Source organism: Desmodus rotundus, chromosome 10, assembly GCF_022682495.2.
Source record: "Desmodus rotundus isolate HL8 chromosome 10, HLdesRot8A.1, whole genome shotgun sequence".
In the NCBI taxonomy this organism is placed as follows: domain Eukaryota; kingdom Metazoa; phylum Chordata; class Mammalia; order Chiroptera; family Phyllostomidae; genus Desmodus; species Desmodus rotundus.
The window spans coordinates 44504676-44525765 of record NC_071396.1 but is presented as its reverse complement, the minus strand read 5'-3'; the positions used below and the strand labels follow the sequence as shown (position 1 = coordinate 44525765).

Sequence of the window (21090 nt, the reverse complement as noted above, 5' to 3'; positions counted from 1 at the left end):
AATCAGTATTTTCCTCTTCTAGGACTGTGGCCAACAGAATCATCGTGTTCCCGTGGTACGGTCGCCCGCCAGCAGGTCTTTGTTGAGCAGGGCCGGGTGAGGGCCGTCCTCACGGAGCCCTCACTCTGCGCAGGCGCTCCAAGGAGGCGTCAGAGCAAGCACCCTGTGTTAACGAGCAACCAGGAAACGCCCATGTGGGGTGCCTGGGACTTGTGTGGGTGGGGGTCCCCAGAGGGACCAGGAGCAGGAGTCAGATGTTTGGGAGGAAGAAGAGAGGGCCGCTGATCTTTTCCGTTGGGGAGTCTTCCTTCCCCCCTTCGAATGTAGTGAATCCGCCAGGGGGTGGGATGGACGGGAGCATCAGCAGGGCCGGCAGGTAGTGGACCCCAGGCCTCAAGGCCTGGTGGCCTCTGTCCTCTTTGTTCATCTTTTCTGTGTGTCACCCCCATCGATATTGACTAGGGTCAAGTCACCGGTGAAGGTCGCTGCTCCCCGGGGGGGTGGGGGGTCCCTTCAGGGGCTTTTGGCTTTCCAGCAAGGCCTCTTGCCTCCAGGCCTCCCTCTGACTTAGCCCTCCCTGCTGCCCTCACCACCCCCGTGAGCTTTCTCATGCACAGGCCTGAGCGGGTCACAGCGCTGTTTCCCAGGGCCCCTCACAGGGGCCCTGGCATTACCCGCCTTGCACACACCATGCCCCAGCCTTAGAGAACTGCTCTCCAATGCCCCCCACACCCTGGCCTCTCGCACCTCAGCCTGTGTCCAGGGTGGACCCTCACTCACCCTCATTTCATCTGGAGAGAGCCTGCTTGTCCTTCAGCCTCAGATCAGGCCGCCTCCTCTGGGAAGCCATGCTTCCTGTGCAAGCAGCCATGGTGGGCTCTTCCTGGTGACCCCAGGACTCTGCAGCAAGTGCCAGGGCAGTCTTGGTGACACAGTGGGCAGCTCAGTCCCCTGGGCTCCGGGTGCTGTTCCTGAGCCTAAACACAGCCTGGGGAGAACAGGGGAAGGAAGGAGGGAACGGGGTCCCATTCACTGCAGAGGTCAGATCTTTGGTTGAGGCCTCGATGTGGCCACTGCAGCCCTATCCCACCTAGAGTTCAGCTCAGACTCGTGGGGGGAGGGGAATGGGGGGCTGGTGTGGGGTTGATGGCACAGAGTGATGTCCATGCCCCCATTAGGGTTCCTCAGCTTCCTTCCTCCTGTGCTGGGGCTTGCCTTTCCACCTTTCTGGCTGCAGCCCACGGGCACATGTATGTGCCGACAAACAGCACACACGGGGGAGTGCACAGCAGGGATGGCCCGTGGAGGGGCCCATGGGTCTTACGCCCTGCTTGGCCGCACCAGGTCTCTTTAACACATGCCTCTTCTCACCTCTGCAGCCCCCGAAGCCCAGCGACCTCTCCATTGTGTGTTTCACAAGTGGCACGACAGGTAAGTAGAGGCACCCAGGTCACCAGCCAGGCCCACCTGCGCCCACCAGGTCACCAGCCAGGCCCACCTGCGCCGGCAGCCTGGTCACATTGACGGCGGGGGTCTCTGGTGCCTTCTGGGATGGGCTGAGCCTTGTCCTGTGCCTGGGTCCAGATGTTGAGTCCCTGCTGCTACCCCCTCTGCCCAGCACAGGGCAGCACAGGGGGGCTGGATGTGGATGGACAGGTGTGGGCTGGGAGGTCCAGGGTGGGGATTTGCCACTTCCCAGGGCTGGAGCCAGAGGAGGGCTAGGCTGAGGGGTCATGCCATTCCTCTGTGAGAAGCAGCTCCCACCCTTCAGCTTCCTGTCCCTGCCTGGTCTTTGTGTCAGAGACTGCAGAAGGAGTGTAGTGGGTGGCATCTGAGAGCCACTTTCCAGGGAGCTACAAGCCAGTCACTTAACCCTTCTGCCACCACTGTCCCCGATTTCTCGTCGGTGATGAGGATAGCTAGAGGTGCCCAGTAGAAGATGGGAAGGGGTATGAAGGGGCAGGGCAGGTGCTCTGCAGGCTGGGGCTGGTGTGCATGGCCAAAGCGTCAGCAAGAGGGCAGGCAGAAACGACGCACTGCATGCCCGATGCAGACGGGGACACACGTATTGGTGTCAGTGGGGACAGCCAGGGGGACAGCGCATTCCTGGGGGATGGTGTGTGCACACAGGAGGACCACAGCCACAGGTACAGCACTTAGCAGCCTCCAGCGCCCGTTCCCCCCTCACTGTGCCCCTGGGGCTTCGGTGTGGCCTGTGTAGGGAGCTGTGTGGAGACTGTCCCAGCGGACACCACCAGCAAATGGAGGCATTGGACTCGTGCCCTGCTCTGCCAGCTCCCACCCCGGGGCTCTTCCCGTTGCTGCCTCTCCCTCCCATCTGATGACTTGGGAAGTCACTTGCCCTGCCCTAAATGGGTGCGAAGCTTCCAACCATCTTTCTCCAGGGTGAAGACTGGCCCACCTCCATGATAGCGCTCGGGGGGCAGTGCACTGGGGCTCCCCATGCCTTCTGCAGACACAGCCTCAAGGGTGTCTGGCAGGACCTTGACCAGCCCCACAGGCAGGGCTGTCCATGTGGGTGGATCGTGATCCACTTGACTTTGTTGAGTCGAGATGAATATTTGCCATTAACTCAAGTGGGTTTGAGAATTCTCACCACGTTGCTAAACCCTGTTAGAGAAAAGCTAACACAGCCCTCACTCCAGGGGCCGGCACCCAGGGCCAACCCAGGATCAGAGATGCCTTTCTGGTTGGTGCCTCTTTGTGTCACAAATTTCACAATGTGAAATCGTGGTGACATGTGCCTCTGCCCGGGCTTGGGGAGCAGGATGCACCTGTGGCTTTTAGCTTTGGGTCCTTGCCATCCAAGAGTGCCCTCAGGCTTTTAACAGGTCCCTTGGTCACAGATGGCACCCCCACATCTGGAAAGAACTTACGATGCATAAGTGTGCTCTTGACCAACTGGACAGGGCAGGCCGCATGTTGGCGCCTTTCTGGACGCTGAGCCACCCTGCCCAGGCTGCGTCTGCGGCACTGGGGGTGGAATGTGGAGTGGGACACGCGGGGCCTGAAAGCAGGTGGTGGGCAGTGCCAAGCCTCCCCCTGCAGAGGTGTGGCTGGTGCCAGGGCAGAGCTGGGCAGTGAGCAGGCCTCTGGCTGATGTCACCATGCCTGGCGGCACACTTGTATTTCCTTGGCATCAGTCTAAGCCTGTGCCTCGCCTCTGGTCGTCATCGTCCCATCGAGCACATGAGCCATGCGTGTCCTTGGCATCAGAGTTCTGGACATAGTTTCCCTTCCACGCCATGTCCCAGCTCCCAGCTTCGTCAAGAGCTACGTGGTTCTTTCAGTGGGGAAAGCTGGAAAAGATGGTCCGAACCGGACATGTGGCTCATGATTCTGGTGGTGGAATCATTCTGGGACGATTGTCTCCTTGGCCGTGATCGCTCTTGTTTCAGAATTACAAGTGTCTGTCCGAAGTGTGAATCAGTCTGCCTCCCTGGACTTCTGCCCTCCCAGCCAGGCTTGGCTGCTGGGCGTCGTAGGGAAGGCGTGGTCCACCCTTCCCTCTGGGCTTTCTTTCTCTTTTAAATCCTCACTGAGGATATATATTTATTGATTTGAGAGAGAGAGAGGAGAAACCAACTGAGAGAGAAACATCAATCGGTTGCCTCCCAGGATAAAACCCGCAACCTAGGTATGTGCCCAGACTGGGAATCGAACCGGCAACTTTTTGTCATACGGGACAATGCTCCAACTAACTGAACCACCCTGCCAGGGCCTCTCTGGTGTTTCTCCTCCTCCTCCCTTGCTACTGAAGGCTCCCACCCTCTCCCACCAGGTGGGCGTGGAGAGGGAGAATAAGTAAGTGGGAAAGGGAAGCTGGGAGCTGGTTTGGGGCAGATGGTTAAAACTCACTCTTTGTTCCCTGGACGCTTGCTGACTCAGAGTAATACTCCCCACCCCTGTTCACTCAGCCCTTTGATTACCACTTTCTGGGTCAGGGTTGCAAAGTCACCTTATTGGTTTACTTGACATTTGGGGGGAAATTCTGCACATGGCCTGGCCCATCTCCTTTGGAGTTTTACAGCTATTGTATCTGCTGACTTAGTGGAAACTTCTAATTTAACATCTTTTGTGTGTGGATTATGTCCCTAGAGCATATAGAAGCCCTATGAGGTGGGTCCACTGTCCCCATTTTGCAAGTAAGGAAAGTGAGGGAAACAGCCGCTAGCAGTGAGAGGCAAGGCCAGGATTCCAGCCCCATCATATTGGTCGGCAGCATACTAGGGCTATCCCAGGCTCCCATTGGCCTCTGGCCCTCTGAGCCACCCTGGAAGCCCTGGGCGTCCTCACAAGCAGTAGTGACAGGTCATGTCATGACAATACAGGAGCATCCATGTCCCATCCCTGCGAAGAGCAGGCAGGAGGGACTGCTTCAGCCTCTGGACCTCCTGCCTGGCCTGAGCTGGGCCTTCCTGGGTCACAGATGGCAGCAAGGAAGTCTGCCAGCAGAGGTGGCTGCTGGTTCCTGGGTGCTAGGGCAGCACAGGTCCCTGGGTGTCTGTGAGGCGGCCTGAGGGAGGCAGGAGAGGGGGAGGCCACGAGTCACCAGTCCCTTGAGGCTCCCCACCTGTGCAGCTGTGTCTCTTGCTTTCTGGTCCTAAGCTGCTGGGAGCCTCCAGATGGGCTTCAAGCACCTACAGGATAAAGGTCCCTAAAGCAGCCCTCGTCTGCCTCGGACTCTGAGGGCAGCTGTAGACGAAGGCCAGAGGCTTGGGTGGACGGCGCTGGTGTCCGGGACTGCCGGCTTGGATGCTGCTCTTAAGGAGTGGGGCCCTTGAGCTTCCAACCAATTCGCCTCCTTGATTTCTCTTTCAGGGAACCCGAAGGGTGCAATGCTGACCCATGGGAACGTGGTGGCCGACTTCTCGGGCTTTCTGAAAGTGACAGAGGTGAATAAAGTAAACTCACTAATGCAAGTGCCTCTTGAGGACATCCTCAAACCTCAGAGGTTATTTTGTGTTTGTTTTCTCCCTCCCCCCGACATAATCTGGGCTGCCTTTCACAGGCAGAGTTTCTATTCTCACTAGAGCACCCCCACTTTTACTGAGGCTTTTAATCCCAAACACCAAAATGATCTTCACCCAATAAACATTCATTTGATTTCTAAGAGTGCTCAGAAATCCCAGAAGAAACACATAAATCTGTTTTGCATTTTGAACTTCAAAAACTGGTACACCTGTGGTTTGTGTACACTTTTACTTAGAAGGGAACCTTTAATGTTTTTCAAGCAGGTCAGGGTTTAATTCAGTCATTTGGTGCTGAAGGACTACTAGGGTCTGAGAAACGACGGCAACCGCTGAAATGTAACACTGTACTTAAAAGGTAAATCTAAAGTGAAAAGGCCTGACAAAAACACCTTAGCATTTTATAACTAACTTAGAAAGAAGGACCTTTTCCCCGTATGTGGTGAGTATCTGAATGTCCTACAGTTTCCCTTAGGAGCAAGAAATGTGCCTTTTCACAGAAGTGAGGCCTTTCCACCACTGTGGAGAGAGACCCACCCATGGCACGTGGCGCTGTGGAGCGTAACCCCAAACATTCCATGTTTCGCTAGAGCCCTGGCCGGGAGCCACGTGCCAGCTTCCCGGATCTTGTCCAGACTTGCCCAAAAGTCAGCCTAGCAAAAGGACAGGGAGCGAGGAAGTCCAGCAAAGGAAAGCTCCCGAAGGCATGGCCGAGCCCAGTCCCCAAGCTCAGTCCATCTGTGAGACGTAGGCCTGGGGACACAGCAGGCCTCCCTCCGAGCCTTCCCCTTTAAGGCTCTGGCTAGGAGAGGCCTGACTCAGCCATCTGCAGCTTGAGCTCGCCCCCTCCTTGGTCCAGGGCAGGCACCCTAGCCACAGCTGGTATAGGTCTAGGGTTTTCTGGGCCCCTTTCTCTGGAAGGACTAGGAAGTGCTGACAAGCCGAGACCCATGGAGCGCTGCCCAGGTGGCCCAGGCAGACTGGTGAGATGGGGCCTGGGCAGGTCCTGCAGCTGGGGAGCAGGGGAGAGGCTGTCCAGCGCCGACTGACCCCAAGTGAGGTGCAGGCCCTTCCCCAGAGGAGACTGCGCTGCAGAGCTGCGCTCTGCTGGTTTATGTGTGCTTCATTCGCCCTTTGCTTCTGCAGATAACTAGGCCCGCTGGCCCGCGACCTAACACTGCGCTTCCATGCTGCCCTCCCTCTCCCTCTCCCTCTCTCCGTCACTCTTTCTCTCCTTGCTGTCTCTCACTCCTCTCTCCCTCTCCCTTTTTTGCTTTGCCTTTTCTCTCTCTCTTGCTCTCCTTTTTTTCTCTCTCATCTCACCTCTTTCTCTGTGCTCCCTCCCCCCCCCTCTTCCTGTTCGCCCCTCCAGGACCATTTTCTCTTTATTGTTTTATGACTCTCTTGTTGTCTTCCTGTCAGTGTTTCTTTCCTTTCTGTCTCCCATGCCCGTCACCTGCAGAAAGTGATCTTTCCGAGACAGGACGATGTGCTCATCTCCTTCCTGCCTCTGGCTCACATGTTTGAGAGAGTGATCCAGGTAAGACGCCCACCTGCCTGACCGGGCCTTGCCTGGGCTCCTTCTCTTTTCTTGCAGAGTCAGTGGGCTCCCACTTGTGCGGATGTGCACATTTCCTATTTGCCTTTAGCACACATGTTTGAGCGAATGGTGCAGGTAAGGCCCTGGCTCCAGGGAGGCGCAGTCTGTGCCCAGAACCCAGAACCCTAGCAGGGTGTCACTTGTCACTGGTGCCAGGAAGTAGCACTAAACTGCCCTGTCCTCAGAAAGTACCACAGGGGTTTGAGGGCTCAGAGGACCTTGGCCAACCCACCCCTCCCTCTGGGGAGCATGGCTCCCCCAGAGACCCCAGGCCAGCCCTGCCTTACTTACCTGTGGATACACTTGGGCCGAGAGGCCCCAGCTGGTGGCACTGGCACAGAGCACTGCAGCTTTGTGGAAGCGCTTTGCCATCCAAGCCCTGTGCAGTGCAACTCCGTTTATGGCCAAAACACTTGCATTCTATCGCTTCCATTACTCACGAACTCCTCACAAAGAAAACAAGGCAGTGCATTTGGGCAGCAAACCATTGGAACCCCTGAGGCTGTAGATGGACTGGTGCCACAACTGGCCCTGAGACAGGCCTTGGAGGGTGCAGAGGGAGTGGGGGGCCCATGTGATATTGTGATAAAAGAGTTTTCCATCCGTGTGTCACTCGAGGGGCCAGCCTGTGAGTAAACTGTCTTCTAAGCCTCTCCCCTCTTGCCTTGGGGGAGATGCGGTGTATTAGGTCACACTGTGCAGCTTTCCAGACCTAGATTAGAACGCCAGCAACACTGAACTAGTTTTGTGACTGGGCAGGTCCCTTTACCTGTCTGAGTTTTGCGCTCCTCACCTATGAAAGGGAGATGTGAAATGGTGTCTCCTGTAAAGGGCGGCTATGAGAATTCAAGTCAGGAGCATATATTAGGCCCCTGGCGCACTGCTAGCCTGTTAGCAACCAGCAGGCCCCCGTTGGCCTCCCACCCAACATTAGCAGCCTGTCCAGTCCTCGTGGGTGCTGCACACCCTTCCAGAGTTGCTGAGGTGTCCCAGGGAATCTGCGGGCTCTCTGAGACCTGCAGCAGACCCATTCGTAGGGTGCAGTACAGCTCAGAGACCGGAGTCCCCAGAGGGGCTCCTGCCCAGGGTTTGGGAGTGAGCAGGAGGGCAGCACAGGGAGACTGGCTGCTCCAGCATCACCCAAAGGCTCTGTTCCATCCGGCTCCTGCTTCTCCTCCCCGTGCCTGAGTGGGAAGTCAGTGAGGTGAGGGAGGGGGGCTGTCACCTCAGATGGCATTGAGTGTCTCATGGCAGCAGCCAGACCTGGGGCAGGGGTCGTGGGCGCCCTCCACGTAGGGCAGAACTGTGGACGGCTCTGGACCACAGCCAGGAGTGACCGTCCTCAGAGCCTCCTCCCGTCCTGTCCTCCCCTCCAGTCTGTTGTCTACTGCCACGGAGGGCGCGTGGGCTTCTTCCAGGGAGACATCCGTCTTCTTTCGGATGACATGAAGGCTCTGTGCCCCACCATCTTCCCAGTGGTCCCACGGCTGCTGAACCGGATGTATGACAAGGTGAGCCCCGCAGGGAGTCGCTGGCCAGGCTGAAGGGCTGGATATCTGCTTATGTGGCTAGGGCCTGGAGCCCCAGTCAAGCTCTCCACGCCTCCACCCCCAGGTCCTAGAAATGGCCTCTTCTCGTACATTCCCTGACTCTCACCTGTTTTCTTCCTAGTTTCCAAAACCCTCGTTGGGGGTATTTTTTCCAGGAATTTCTAGCCCCACGTGCCCCCACCTCAGTGGTGTTGACCTTTGGCTGGATGTCACACGTTCACTGACCTCCTGCAGTGGCACAGCGGAGTGTGGCTTCCCTGTGGGCCAGTCTGGGCCTTCCTCCTGCCTGAAGGCGGAATGTGCAGGCCCATAGTTCCTTCCACCTTCTGCTCCTCAGATCTTCAGCCAGGCGAACACACCATTGAAGCGCTGGCTTCTGGAGTTTGCAGCGAAACGTAAACAGGCTGAGGTCCGGAGTGGAATCATCAGGAATGACAGCATCTGGGATGAACTCTTCTTTCATAAGGTTCAGGTAAGACGATGAGCAAGAGGTTATAGAGCAACACTCAAGTGTCCAATGGATGGCCTGACTGAGGAGTTAGAGAAGTTCATCCCAGTGGCCACTAATCTTATAAAATAATAACTCATTTGGTCATGAAATCAAAGCTTTAAGCTTTCATTGAAATCTTAAAGCAGGGATGTTAGACTCATTTTCACCAGGGGCCACATCAACCTCGAGGTTGCCTTCAAAGGGACGAATGTAACTTTAGGACTGTGTAAATGTAACTACTCCTTAACTAGGGGCAAGGAGCTCGGCGCTACCACCGGATAGAAACAAGGTGCTGGGCCAGATAAAACAAGGCGGAGGGCTGGATTCGGCCTGTGGGCCCTGCGTTTGCCACCTGTGTCTTAAAGGACTTACTTTTGTTATTTGGAGACATGTTATATTTGCCAAAAGGCACCAGCAAGGACTCCTGGAAAGTGGGTCCACTGCCTTGCATGGGTGTCGGGGCAGCCGTGCCGGGGGGACTGGGTCCACCAAGGAGCTCCTGGGCCTGAGGGCTCCCATGGCCCTCCTTGTAGCCCTGGCCACGGCGGCTTCCCAGCAGCACTGGGTTCCAGACAGATGGTCAAGAGTCCTCCTTGGCCCTCCTGTGTCCCCTCCCTTCAGCCTCTCCCAGGCCAGGCTGACCATGACTTACCTCCAGAGCCCCACTAAAGCATTCAAGCTCTGCGTTACCCCAGGAACGTGTAGTTAATTAATATAATTACTCATTTTTTTCTTACTACTCTATTTTCGGCTATGAAAATTAATATTTAATCTCTCTTGGCTCAACTTACAGAAACAACATATTTAAAGAAGTCTTTGTCCTCTGCACTGCACAGTAAATAGAGCAGCCAGGGTATTGATTCGTAAACGAAAAGAGCCTACGTCATTAGAGTGGAAGTGGGAAGGAGTTGTCCTAAGTAATTGTTTTGGGTGCTTGCAAATGATGGGAGGGAGAGGGAACAGCTGTGTATTTGAAGGGAAGTAGAACCAAAATCATAGAATGCCATGTAGATTCATGGCACTTATCTCAAAAGACATAAAAGAGTTGGCCATAAGGTGGCTTGAGGTGCACAGCTGGTTGGGTTGGTTCCTTTGAAGGAGAAGGGACTTCCTCAGCCTGAGTTGTGCGTCCTCAGGCCTTTTCTCTGAGCCATACCCTAGGGTCCAGGTAGAGTCCCATTGTTGAATGTTGACCTTGGCTGAGGCCCAGATGGGCTAGATGCCACCCCCAGCAGCACAGACTTTGTCAGGCGCCTCTCTCCCCACAGGCCAGCCTTGGCGGGTGTGTGCGGATGATTGTGACCGGAGCAGCCCCTGCGTCACCGACAGTCCTGGGATTCCTCCGGGCAGCTCTGGGGTGCCAGGTATTACCTTCCTGTGGCCTCCCCTGGGGGCAGTGTGGCATGTGTTAGGACAGGGCCAGAACCCTGCTACTCCCTGTACTGTACAGAGAAAGGTTCTGGGGGCAAGATTTTAGTTGGGTAAAAGCTCAGTTCCTCTGAGGATGGAAAAACCCCAGTGCCAGTGAGAGCCAGGCTGACCTTCCCACATTCGGGAAAGCCCAGGTGCACCCACCCCAGGAGAAAGGGTCCGATAAACTGCAGGCAGGTCAGCAACGTGCGAGAGAATCGGCACCACACCCGGAACAGCACCCCTGCAGCTTCAGCCTGCAAAACACTGCCCAACCCAGAAAAGGAGCCCAAGGGAGGGGGTGATTATAGTCCATTTGGGTTTTGTCATTTGATTTAAAAAGTCCATTCCTTCATTTACCCATTCGATTAATATTAATTTCTACGTATGTAGGGTACAGTAACACAGCTGTAACTGATGGATAATAAGTAAAGTAGACACAGCTATTTCATCAATATTCATGCTTAAATTTTTCTACTTTCAAAGCCACCGGCCTCTTCTTCTGCCCCAACACCACCTGACCACTCCCAGGGCAGACGCTCCCACATGGCATATTCCTGCAAGCACGTGAGGCTCTGGAGGGAAATGTCTTACAGAGACAAAATAAACCACACAGCAGACTTTGAAGTGTTTGTCTTTAATACACATTATCCGAGTGAAAAATAGAGTCAGTAGTTGACAATAGGTCAGAAAACTTTACCCCAGACCACATAACCTCATCTACTAAGTGTGGTAAAGATCACACTTCTTCCGGGCAAAGTAGCCACCCCTGTTATCTGTGTCCAGCTTCACCTGGAGTTACCTGCCTCTGTAGCACCTCCCTTCCCACCGTGGCCAGCACAGAGCAGCCAGGTGTTGGGTGGGAGCCGAGCCGGCTGAGGGGCAGCCAGCCCGCGGCAGGGGCATGCGTGCCTACAGTGTGGTCTCCATGTTTTGCTTGAAGGTTTATGAAGGTTATGGCCAAACCGAGTGCACAGCGGGATGTACGTTCACCACCCCTGGGGACTGGACCTCAGGTAGGATGGACAGGAGAGATCGAGTGGCTCACCAGGCGCCGCGGAGTTAAAACAGCTGCAAAACTTTCTCATGGAAAGTGAATGGACAAGGGCGCTTCAGAGAAACAACAGGACGGGAGCTCTGACGGCAGCCATGTCTAGGTTCAGCACTGCAGACCTGTTGTGCTCTGTCACATGTTTTCGCGTTCTCCTGCCTTTTTTTGCATGTTCCCATTTCTTTTATAGATAAATAGAAGTCATACTTTTAAAATAGAAGTAATAGATCACAGTGTAGCTCCAGGTAGAAAACGGTTATAGCAGTAAATGCCAGTGTACTAGATCTCATAGGTTCTGAGCACCACGTCGTCTTGCTTATTGTCGTTTCAGAACGAAGGAGTCAGGCTATGAATTGGATGCTATGAAGGAAGGGGAGGCAACTTCCTAGTGGCCAGAGCACTGTTTCTTAAAGGGCCATTGCCGAGGCCCTTTGAGAACTGCAGCATCCTGTCACATTACTGTCTATTACATTAGATGGCAGTGGCAGCCTCAGGAAGGGGCAGCTCCTAGCCACGCCCTTATTCTGAAGAGACTCATCTTTCAGGGCAAGCAGGAAGCAGCAGGTAGCCCCTGTATTGTCCATCACAAGTTTAGACCAGATGCTGGAAGAATCTGAAAGCCATTCAGCAAAAGAATCCGTTAGGGCATCGGCCTCCCCTGTGAGCCCAGGGCCACTCGCATGCTTCTGGTTTGCTCAGCTGCGCACTGGAAAACTGGGGAGAGCGCGTATGCACAAGAAACGTGCCCAGGAGTGCAGTCCTATCCGCAGGGCACCCTGGGGAGTCGGCAGAGACGTGAAGGGTAGATTCGACATCAAAATCGTATTTGTCCAAGTCAAGTAGAGAAGTATTTTTTTGAGTTTCATTTTTTTTTTAAGATTTTATTTATTTATGTTCAGAGAGGGGAAGGGAGGGAGAAATAGAGAGATAGAAACATCAATGTGTGGTTGCCTCTTGCGTGCCCCCCACTGGGCACCTGGCCCACAACCCAGGCCTGTGCCCTGACTGGGAATCAAAGCAGCGACCCCTTCGTTCACAGGCCAACACCCCATCCATTGAGCCACACCGGCCAGGGCTGAATTTTATCTTTTAAATTCTAGCAGAATAAAGGCTTTGGTATATATGTAAATTCTTGGATCTTTCTACCACTGGCAAACATACTACAAGGACTATCTTCTGAGGCCCTGGTTCACTAACGTTTTTCCTGCAGCCGCCATCACATTTACCTGTCATTCTGGTGTACCCTCTTCCTGTTGGACACTCTCTCCCCTCTTATGCCATTCTGTATATTTTCCTATGTAAGACGTTCGAGGTTTTGCCTTTTTTATTCATTCTTACCATCAAAACTTGCAAAGGCTGTTATTGAGTATGGAAAGATAGGTGTCTTTGTACAAATTCTGAAAGATTTTACAGCCTCTCATTTAAAACAGAAACCAAAGTGTCACCACTATTTTTTTTATCTCCTTGGCTCTGTCGCTCCCTTTTCTTTCAGGACCTTGGCCAGCACCAGGTTAAAACTCTACCATCTTGCCAGTGAATTCTGTAACAAACACAAAAAAATGACTAGAAAATGACTTCACTATAATTTTGTGGTTGGAGTGTATAAGACCCAGAAAATTTGAAGTCTTGCTTTTCAGGGCGAGTTACCTCATTCTATTTTCCATTCCTTTCCATTTCTGTTCCTTTCCATTTCCTTTGTTACTCAGAGTGTAGTGTGTGAACCAGAAGCATCATCCCCTGGGTCCCTGTAAGAAATGCAGAAGCTGAGGGCTCATCCCAGATCCACTGAATCAAAATCTGAATTTTAACAAGAGTTCTAGATGATCACCGTGTACATAAACCAACAGCCCAACAGTCTGGTGACTGGAGCAAAAGCAACGATGAACCCCAAACCAGGCATGTGATCTGACAGTGGGAAGATCTTTTAATATGGGCACAGTTATTAAAAACCCCTGCCCCGACCTGCTGGTTGGATGTCGTCCGGTGAACCGAAAGGTTGTGGGTTTGTCGGTTCCCAGTCAGGGCACACGCCTGGGTTGCAGGGTCAGTCTCTGGTCAGGGCACGTATGAGAGGCAACTAATCGCTGATTCTCACTCACATCGATGTTCCTCTCCCTCTCTCTCTCCCTTCCCCTCTCTCTAAAATAAATCAAATCTTTAAAAATAAAATAAAATAAAAAAGCTTCATATGCCCTGGCCAGTGTGGCTTAGTTGGTTGGAGCGTCACTCCATAAACTGAAAGGTTGTGGGTTCGATTCCTGGTCAGAACACATGCCTAGGTTGCCGGTTTGGTCCCCGGGGCGGGGGGGGTGTATGAGAGGCAACCGATCCACGTTTCTCTCCCTCTCTCCCTTCCTTCCCCTCTCTCTAAAATCAATGAGCATGTCCTCGGGTGGCATAAACACATATCCCGACCATGTGGTTGGTACGGGTTGAGCCCCACGCAGACCCTGTGCAGGCTGGTGCTAGGCCAGGGTGCCTGTGCAACTCTTTAGGAACCAAAACAAAGGCCCACAGAGGCTGGCCTCTCCACTCTCCAGAACTCTGTTTTATTGTCAGCACTGGCCTGTAACAAATGCCCGTCAAAAGGTGTGTTGCTTCTCATCCATAATCCCCTACTTGGGCTGCTTGCGGGGGTTGGCAAGACATGGAGTGTCTTCGGTGCTGAAACCGGCCTGAACACTGACCGATGCCGTGCTGCCCCGTGTTCTAGGGCACGTAGGGGCGCCCCTGCCCTGCAATCACATCAAGCTCATCGACGTCGAGGAGCTGAACTATTGGGCCAGCAAAGGAGAGGGAGAGGTAAGCTTCAGCATTTAGCCTTCGTGTCTGTGGGTGCTACATGTAGTGAGTGAGAGAAAAAAAAGGATTTTTTTTTCCTTTTACCCTGTGTGTAAAGTCACTTTAAACTACCGATTAATTTGACTCAACTGAATTCAGTATTTCAACTGAAACAAGGCTGGAACTGAGCTGGTCTAAATCAAGAACTGGAATTTCCAAACTTTACAAAGAAATCCCATTTCTTCCCCTCAGTGGCATGGCTGCTGCTGCGGCTCCGTCCCAGCAGAAACATGACCGTTTGCAGACAGGCCTGACGGGGGAGGTGGAGCTAGCCCGTGCTCACTCAGTTCGCTGGAGGTGGCTCCCTGGTTGTGAGGCTGGGCCAGAGGCGTCTCTGGTGGAGGCAGCCAGCCTTCAGGACCAGATGTGACTCCATCAGTGCCACAAAGCAGCACATACCGCAGGCCATGGGGCTCCTGAGGAAGAGGAGGTGGTGGAGGAGGCCTGGGGTGGCTAGGGCAGAGAGGAGAGACAGAGAGATGCTGCTTGAGAGAAGGCAGGGGACAGCTCAGACTCTGGGGGCTGTTCTTGTCCTCTTATCACTGCCGTCTCCCCAGCAGCTTTCCTGAGGGACAGCGCACAGTGCTCTGCTCAGGCCTTGTGACAGCAGCACATCAGGAACTGTGCTGTGGGCTGAAAGAAACCGGTGTTTGTCCCCACAGATATGTGTGCGAGGACCAAATGTGTTCAAAGGCTACTTGAAAGATTCGGACAAGACAAAGGAGGCCTTGGACAGCGACGGCTGGCTCCACACTGGAGACATAGGGCGGTGGCTGCCGGTGCGTATGTTTGGGGCCGAGGATCACTGGCCCTGGGCTGGTGCAGGGGTTCTTTCTGCACCCTGCCTGACAGCAGTCACTCAGGAACACCGCTTCACCTCACCCCCAAAGCTCCTGTAGCCTCTGGAAGCCAGGGGTAGGGATCCTTGTGAGGGGGTGGAGCTGGAGTAGGGGACCACTCCCTACCCTAATGGCTTCCAGACAGAGCCCCAACAGAGCTATGGAATCCGCTGGGTAGACTGCAAGAAGCAGGAGTTCATGGCTGTGGGAGACCTGAGACAGACAGGCTGGGAGCCCACGGACGCTGGCCCCCAGCTGCGGGGTGGCTCTGAGCGGTATGGAGGGCTTGGAGCAGGGCCGGAAGACAGCTGAGTTCCTCTGGCTGTGACAGCAGTGGCTCTTGAGACCGCGGGCAAAGCCCCATCCCTCTGCGGGACTCCGTATTGACTCACTTGCAGAATAAGAGTGTGAGGCCGTGTGAAAATCTCTGGCTGTGACCCCCCCCCCACTTTTAGCCCAAATCAGTTATTGTGCCTTGTTCTGTCATCTGTAAAATGGGGATAATAAATACCATTGTTTATCTGTACCGTTATTATTGTGAGGTTATACCTGTAAGGCCCTTAGCACAATGCCTGGCACATAGGAGATGCTTAGAGGAAAGCTGTGAGTAGGAAAAGGCTCTGTCACTGAAAACGAGTGCCCTTGCCAGACACAGCTCATCCCAGGAACCTGTCCTGTGTCCCCGGGAAGGTGCTAAGGTCTGGGGGGCATGTTCTGAGATGCTGAGGCTACTGGTCACATGAGAGGTGTCGCGCCCTCTCCAGGGCTGGGGGCTGTTTGCTGCTGCCTGGATCCACGTGCTTCCCTTTGAGAAACGCTCACTCCTGCAGCAAACGAGGCTGTGTCCTTGGTGTGTGCCCTGAGCCAGGGACTCGCTCCGGGGAGGGGTGCATCTTTAGACAGTTCCCAACCCAGCATGGTGGGCTTGAACGGAGGGCCGCACGCCCTGGGGAGGGCAGAGGAGGACAGGGGTATCCCGGGAGCTGAGTCCTGCCCTGAACGAGAGGAGAAAGCAGGGAGGACGCTCGGGGCAGGGGTAACGGCCTGTGCTGAGCACAGAGTAATAAATGTGTGAGGTGGGCTGCTCCACCTGCGGACCCACAGGTGTGGAGGAGGCAGTGGGCCCTGGACCCTGACAGAGGACAGGTTGTCCCATCAGCTAAGGAAGCTAAGGCTTTATTTGGGTCCCCTCACTTGCTCAGGCCCCTTCCAAGGTCTGTACTTCATTCCCTGTTATTTTTCTCAAAGAGGACCCTCAAAATTGGAAAAAGCTCAAAGCCTCACAAAGTCTTGGCTCTGCCACTGATGCCCCATCACTTGGATGGAACCACCTATCTTGCAGGCTGTTGTGAGGAGCAAGTAAATTAATTCATGTGAAGCACCCAGTGTTGTGCCTGAACTCGAAGTCCAAGACGACAGGCAGGCAGTTTGTGGGAGTCAAGTTTTTGACATTACTGTATTAGAGAGAGCAAGAAAAAGGTGTAAGTTGTTGATCCAGAAGGACCTGATTCAAATCCTGGTTCCCCTACCTCCTAGCTGTGTAGCTTTGGAGGAGTTAAGTAACCTCTCTGGTCCTCCCTTCCATCGTCTGTGCAGTGGAGGTGACCTCACCCAGCTGGTGGGTGCCAAGAGCACCAAAGAAGCCAGTGTTGGGAAAGGGTGCTACGTCCAGCCTGGGTTTGGAGCAGAACAGGGCCTGCTGGTTTTTCTCTTCCGGAGAGGTTGCCCTGGTTCTGGTGGCTCAGGCAGATGGAGTGGGACAGAGTGTATGCAAAGGTCTGGTCAGGTTTTCATGGAGAGAGACTTGTGAGTAAGGACCTGACTACTAGAAGCCCCAGGGAGGCGAGTGGCAAGGCCATCTCTGGTTTCAGGACTTGGGGACTGGGACAGGCATGAGGAGGACAGGGAGGAGCTTCCTGTGGAGGCACACTGCATCTGCGAATGGCCTGGTTTCTGAAGTGTCCTGGGCATAGTTGAGTTCTGGGTCTTCACTCAGTCGAGAGGCCTGGCTGGAAGCTTAGACAGACGTGGCAGTGGCCAATGGCAGCTGCCTCAAGCATTGTCAGTGGAGGTGAGGGATGGGCAACAACAAAGGCTGAGCCAAAGGAGAGACCCACTTAGGAAACTCAGGAAGAGAGGTGGGTGGGCTGGTCTGGAGGCCCGAAGCACAGCATACACTGCCCAGGGGGTGGCCCACCTGTGTTGGAGGTCCTGGCCATTTGGCCCATCAGGCAGGAGTCCCCGGGGGCCTCTGCCAGAGCTGTGCTCTGTGCTGGGGGTGGAGAGGCCGCTCTTTGAGCGGGGTGGGGGGCTGCAGCTGGGCCGGGAGACCTAAGCATGGCTTAAGGCAGCGGATCTGAAGGTGCTGTGAGCAAAGGGACAGCTGGAGCAAGAGCTTGGGTGAGAGGGAAGACCTGGTGGGAAGGCAGGTGGGCCTTCTGGGAGGAGGGTGGCAGGAGTGGGAGGGGAGCAAGGCAGGGGGTAAATGCTGAGAGGAAAGGACAGTAGGCACTTAGGGTCCCACAGGGCTTGGGAGTCATCGACCTGAGGTGCTCCGTGGCTGTGGAAGAGCAGAGACATCCGAGGGAGAAGCAGATCTGGGTGGAGCCTGCAGGGGGGGACAGGACAGAAGTGAGTGGCTATGGCACTAAGGAGTGAGGGGTTCAGGCTCAGGGGGAGCCACTTTTTAATGAAGCTGTTTGTCCAACTCCACAGGCGGGAACTCTTAAAATTATTGACCGGAAGAAGCACATATTTAAACTTGCTCAGGGAGAATATATTGCGCCTGAGAAGATTGAGAACATCTACATCAGAAGTGAGCCCGTGGCACAAATCTATGTCCATGGGGACAGCTTACAGGTGAGTCCCCCGCCTTTAGCCCCCCCAACCGTGCTGGGCCTGCTGGGACATGTAGTTATCTCAGAATGACTTCCACATGTTTGGTATTTGATTAAAGGGGTAAATATTAATTTTTTATCAAATACCAGTATTCCCCTACGTATTAGATTAGGAGAGAAAAATTCCTGTTTTTAAATAATTTTTTTTAAAGATTTTATTTATTTATTTTTAGAGAGAGGGGAAGGGAGGGAAAAAGAGAGGGAGAGAAAACATCAGTGTGTGGTTGCCTCTCTCATGCCCCCTACTGGGGACCTGGCCTATAACCCAGGCCTGTGCCCTGACTGGGAATCGAACCAGCAACCTTTTTGGTTCACAGGTCGGCACTCAGTCCACTGAGCCATACCAGCCAGGGCAAGGAAAAATTCCTTTCTTAAGGAGAAATCTTAGTTGCTTAGGGTTTGGTAAATTACACTTAGGTAATAAGTAGCTTGAAGTAGTAGTAATGGACACTGGCAGTACTTTTAACTTCATGTGTGTGTTTAGCAATTTTTTATTTTTCAATTACTATTGACGTACAGTATTACATTAGTTTCAGGTGTACAGCCCAGTGATTTTTATATTTATATTACTTACGAAGTGACTACCCCAGTAAGTCTAGTACCCATCTGACACCATTCAGAGCTATTACAATATTATTGACTATATTCCCTGTGCTGTACCTGCTTCTTTTAACTAATGCTCTACCTACTTCCAAGAGGAATATTGAAGTCAGATGCTGAGGCAAGATTCAGGGTTGCTACTGTTTTGACTTTGAAATATGCAAATGACCTTTACAGATAAATAGGTATAGTATTGCAAGTAATGGCCGTGATGATGATATAGCTTAATATATTAAACTGATATGTTAATTTATATGGTTTAGGATTAAATTATTTGGGGAGGGTTTTTTGTTTTGTATTGTTTTGTTTTTGAGAGAGAGAGGGGAAGGGAAGGAGAAAGAGGGGGAGAAAAACATCAGTGTGTGGTTACCTTTCACACTCCCCCTCCTGGGGACCTGGCCTGCAACCCAGGCATGTGCCCCGACTGGGAATCAAACCAGCCACTCTTTGGTTCGCAGGCCGGCACTCAATCCACTGAGCCACACCGGCCAAGACTGGAGAGGGTTTATTTTCATTCTGCTTTTGACATCATTTAGATTTAAAGTCAGGAAGATCACTGTGGATCTAGTTTTTGCATTCATTGGATTTCTACAATTAAACATTATGAAATTATTTTAAATAATTTAATGAACCATATTAATGAAATGGAGGACCGTATTAATTTAACTATTTTAAAATGGTCAGGAAGGAAATCCTGAGAAATACATGTTTTGGTTCCCAGAGTGATTGGTCAGCATCCTGACTGTGTACGTGTTTGAGTTTAGCATGAGAATCAAAAGTGCATGGAGGTCTCCCTTACTGATGCTTAATCTCCTTACGTTTATTCTTTACTAAGTTTTTATGAGGTTAGGAAAATAGACAATAAACTGTCCAGAATGTGTGATATATTGGAAATGTTTCATAACATAAGGCATATACTTATTTTTAGAAAAGGGTGGCATCTGAGAATACCAAGAGATTATTTTTAAATCTGGACCACAAATAACCACTTTAAAAGCTTTTGCCAGTAATACAATATTGTATGCCAACTCTACTTTAATAAATCCAAGGAAAAAATATAAGGGCTTTTGTGACTTAAAAAAGCTTTTGTCAATTTTGGTAATTGTTTTATCTTGGTGATTGGTGTATCTTGTAGTACTAATATCTTAATTTTGTATCTATATCAAAATTTTAAAAATGTTCTTAGGTGAAAAATGATGTAAATACAGCATAGTAGAAGCAAATGCTTTTGTCGTGACTTGTTTTCTTTGGTGGGACTGCAGGCCTTTTTGGTGGGCATTGTGGTGCCCGACCCTGAAGTCATGCCCTCCTGGGCACAGAAGAGAGGAATCGAAGGGACATATGCAGAGCTCTGTGCAAACAAGGTCGGTACCATGGGGCTGTCTCCTGAAAGGTTGTGGGACCTCCTGAGACGCTGCATAATGAGGAGACAGAGAAACAGTAGACTGGCGAAGCTGGAACACGTAGGGAGGTTTCTAGCTTTGTAAATGGTGGGAATCCTAAACCAGAAGCTCATCTCTTTTCGTTGTTGAAGGAGCTCCCCTTCCTTCTTAAGACAGTTTGGTGAACGACTGAATTTTAGAGCCAGGAGATGTCACAGAAAGCTTGTCCAGCCCTCTGGTTCTGCAGCTGGCAGCAGAGTCCAGAGAGGATGGCAGCTTGCCCACGGCCCCACAGCTGGCTGACAGCAGTGTCACATGCGAGCACAGCCCTCTGACTCGCTGGCCATGCTCTCCCCAAGTGTGAGGTGATTTGGGGTCTACTGGGCCTAGAGAGGCAGTCATGGAATTGAAAAGTAACAAAGTTCTTCTGCTTAGAGCGTTAGCCCCTCACAGCTGGCAGAAGCCTCGCGGTACAGGGAGGGAGCCCTGGAAGAGGATCCCCATGTGCTGGCTCAGCGTCAGCCCCTCCAGGCGCACGCCCATTTCTCAGCAGCAACCACAGACCCCCTCACTTCCTTTAGGCCCTAGGCTCTTCCAGGGGTGTCAGGCCCCTGGGACTCGCCAGGCTGAGCAGAGGACCTCTTAAAAACATCAGGTGGTTGACTTCAGGTGGTGAACACACAATACAATATAGAGATGATATACACCTAAAACCTATATAACTTTATTAACCAATGTCACCCCAATACATTTTGAAAAAATCTATGGCCCCTTAGCCTGTCACACCTTTGGGCATGCCCAGTACTTACTTGCCAGATGAGAAGTATGCTCCCAGGGAGTGTCATCCCCAGTTGGGGGGTAGGGGGCCAGAGTGTTGGCATGAAATGTGTGTTTGGTATTGTAACTTTACCTATGTGGTTCAATTCAGGAGCTGAAGAAAGCCATTTTGGAAGATATGGTGAGGTTAGGAAAAGAAAGTGGACTCCATTCCTTTGAACAGGTAACTACAGCCGTCCCCATGGTTGTTACAGCCCTTTGGGCAATGACAAAAATTAAAGTAACCCATGGTGACCCTGACCTCGATCGCCCACCCCCATGCTGTGGCCAGCAGGCAGGCTAGCTTTGCACCCACAGAGCCCCAAAGACCTGTTCAGCCTGGCGGCCACAGCCTGCATCCCAGACGAAAATGGGTCGTAGATCCAGTGACGCTGCTCGTTGTCCTCCGCCTCACAGACGTTCAGACAGCCAAAACAGGGCCTTCCCATCACTGCTAGCGATGTGTACACGGCCTGTCTCCAAGCTGCCGGCCCTGTTCCAGACCGGGGCCCTGTATTTTTTTCTTTTCATGGGGGCACTCTTCTTGGCCACAGCAGGCAAGCTCACTTGCTAGAACATCAGAAAAAGTGTGCTCCTCAGGCCAATGATCCGTTAGCACAGCG

At 52.7% G+C, this 21090-nt stretch overlaps 1 protein-coding gene across 7 annotated transcripts in view; it reads left to right on the top strand.

Annotated features, from left to right (window-relative positions):
• Nucleotides 1-21090, top strand: part of ACSL6 (acyl-CoA synthetase long chain family member 6) — a 60782-nt gene that overhangs the window by 24940 nt on the left and 14752 nt on the right. For 5 of the 7 annotated variants that reach the window (XM_045192641.3, XM_053912445.2, XM_045192642.3 and 2 more), the window contains 13 exons: nucleotides 23-55; nucleotides 1380-1431; nucleotides 4843-4916; nucleotides 6454-6531; nucleotides 7968-8102; nucleotides 8479-8613; nucleotides 9900-9995; nucleotides 10985-11057; nucleotides 13806-13894; nucleotides 14596-14712; nucleotides 17488-17631; nucleotides 19532-19633; nucleotides 20580-20651. In XM_045192641.3, the coding sequence (XP_045048576.1) occupies nucleotides 23-55; nucleotides 1380-1431; nucleotides 4843-4916; nucleotides 6454-6531; nucleotides 7968-8102; nucleotides 8479-8613; nucleotides 9900-9995; nucleotides 10985-11057; nucleotides 13806-13894; nucleotides 14596-14712; nucleotides 17488-17631; nucleotides 19532-19633; nucleotides 20580-20651 (1200 nt within the window). Of the gene's footprint in view, nucleotides 1-22; nucleotides 56-1379; nucleotides 1432-4842; nucleotides 4917-6453; nucleotides 6532-6588; nucleotides 6667-7967; nucleotides 8103-8478; nucleotides 8614-9899; nucleotides 9996-10984; nucleotides 11058-13805; nucleotides 13895-14595; nucleotides 14713-17487; nucleotides 17632-19531; nucleotides 19634-20579; nucleotides 20652-21090 lie in introns of all 7 variants that reach the window. The other 2 variants (XM_024557100.4, XM_024557099.4) reach the window with 2 other exon arrangements.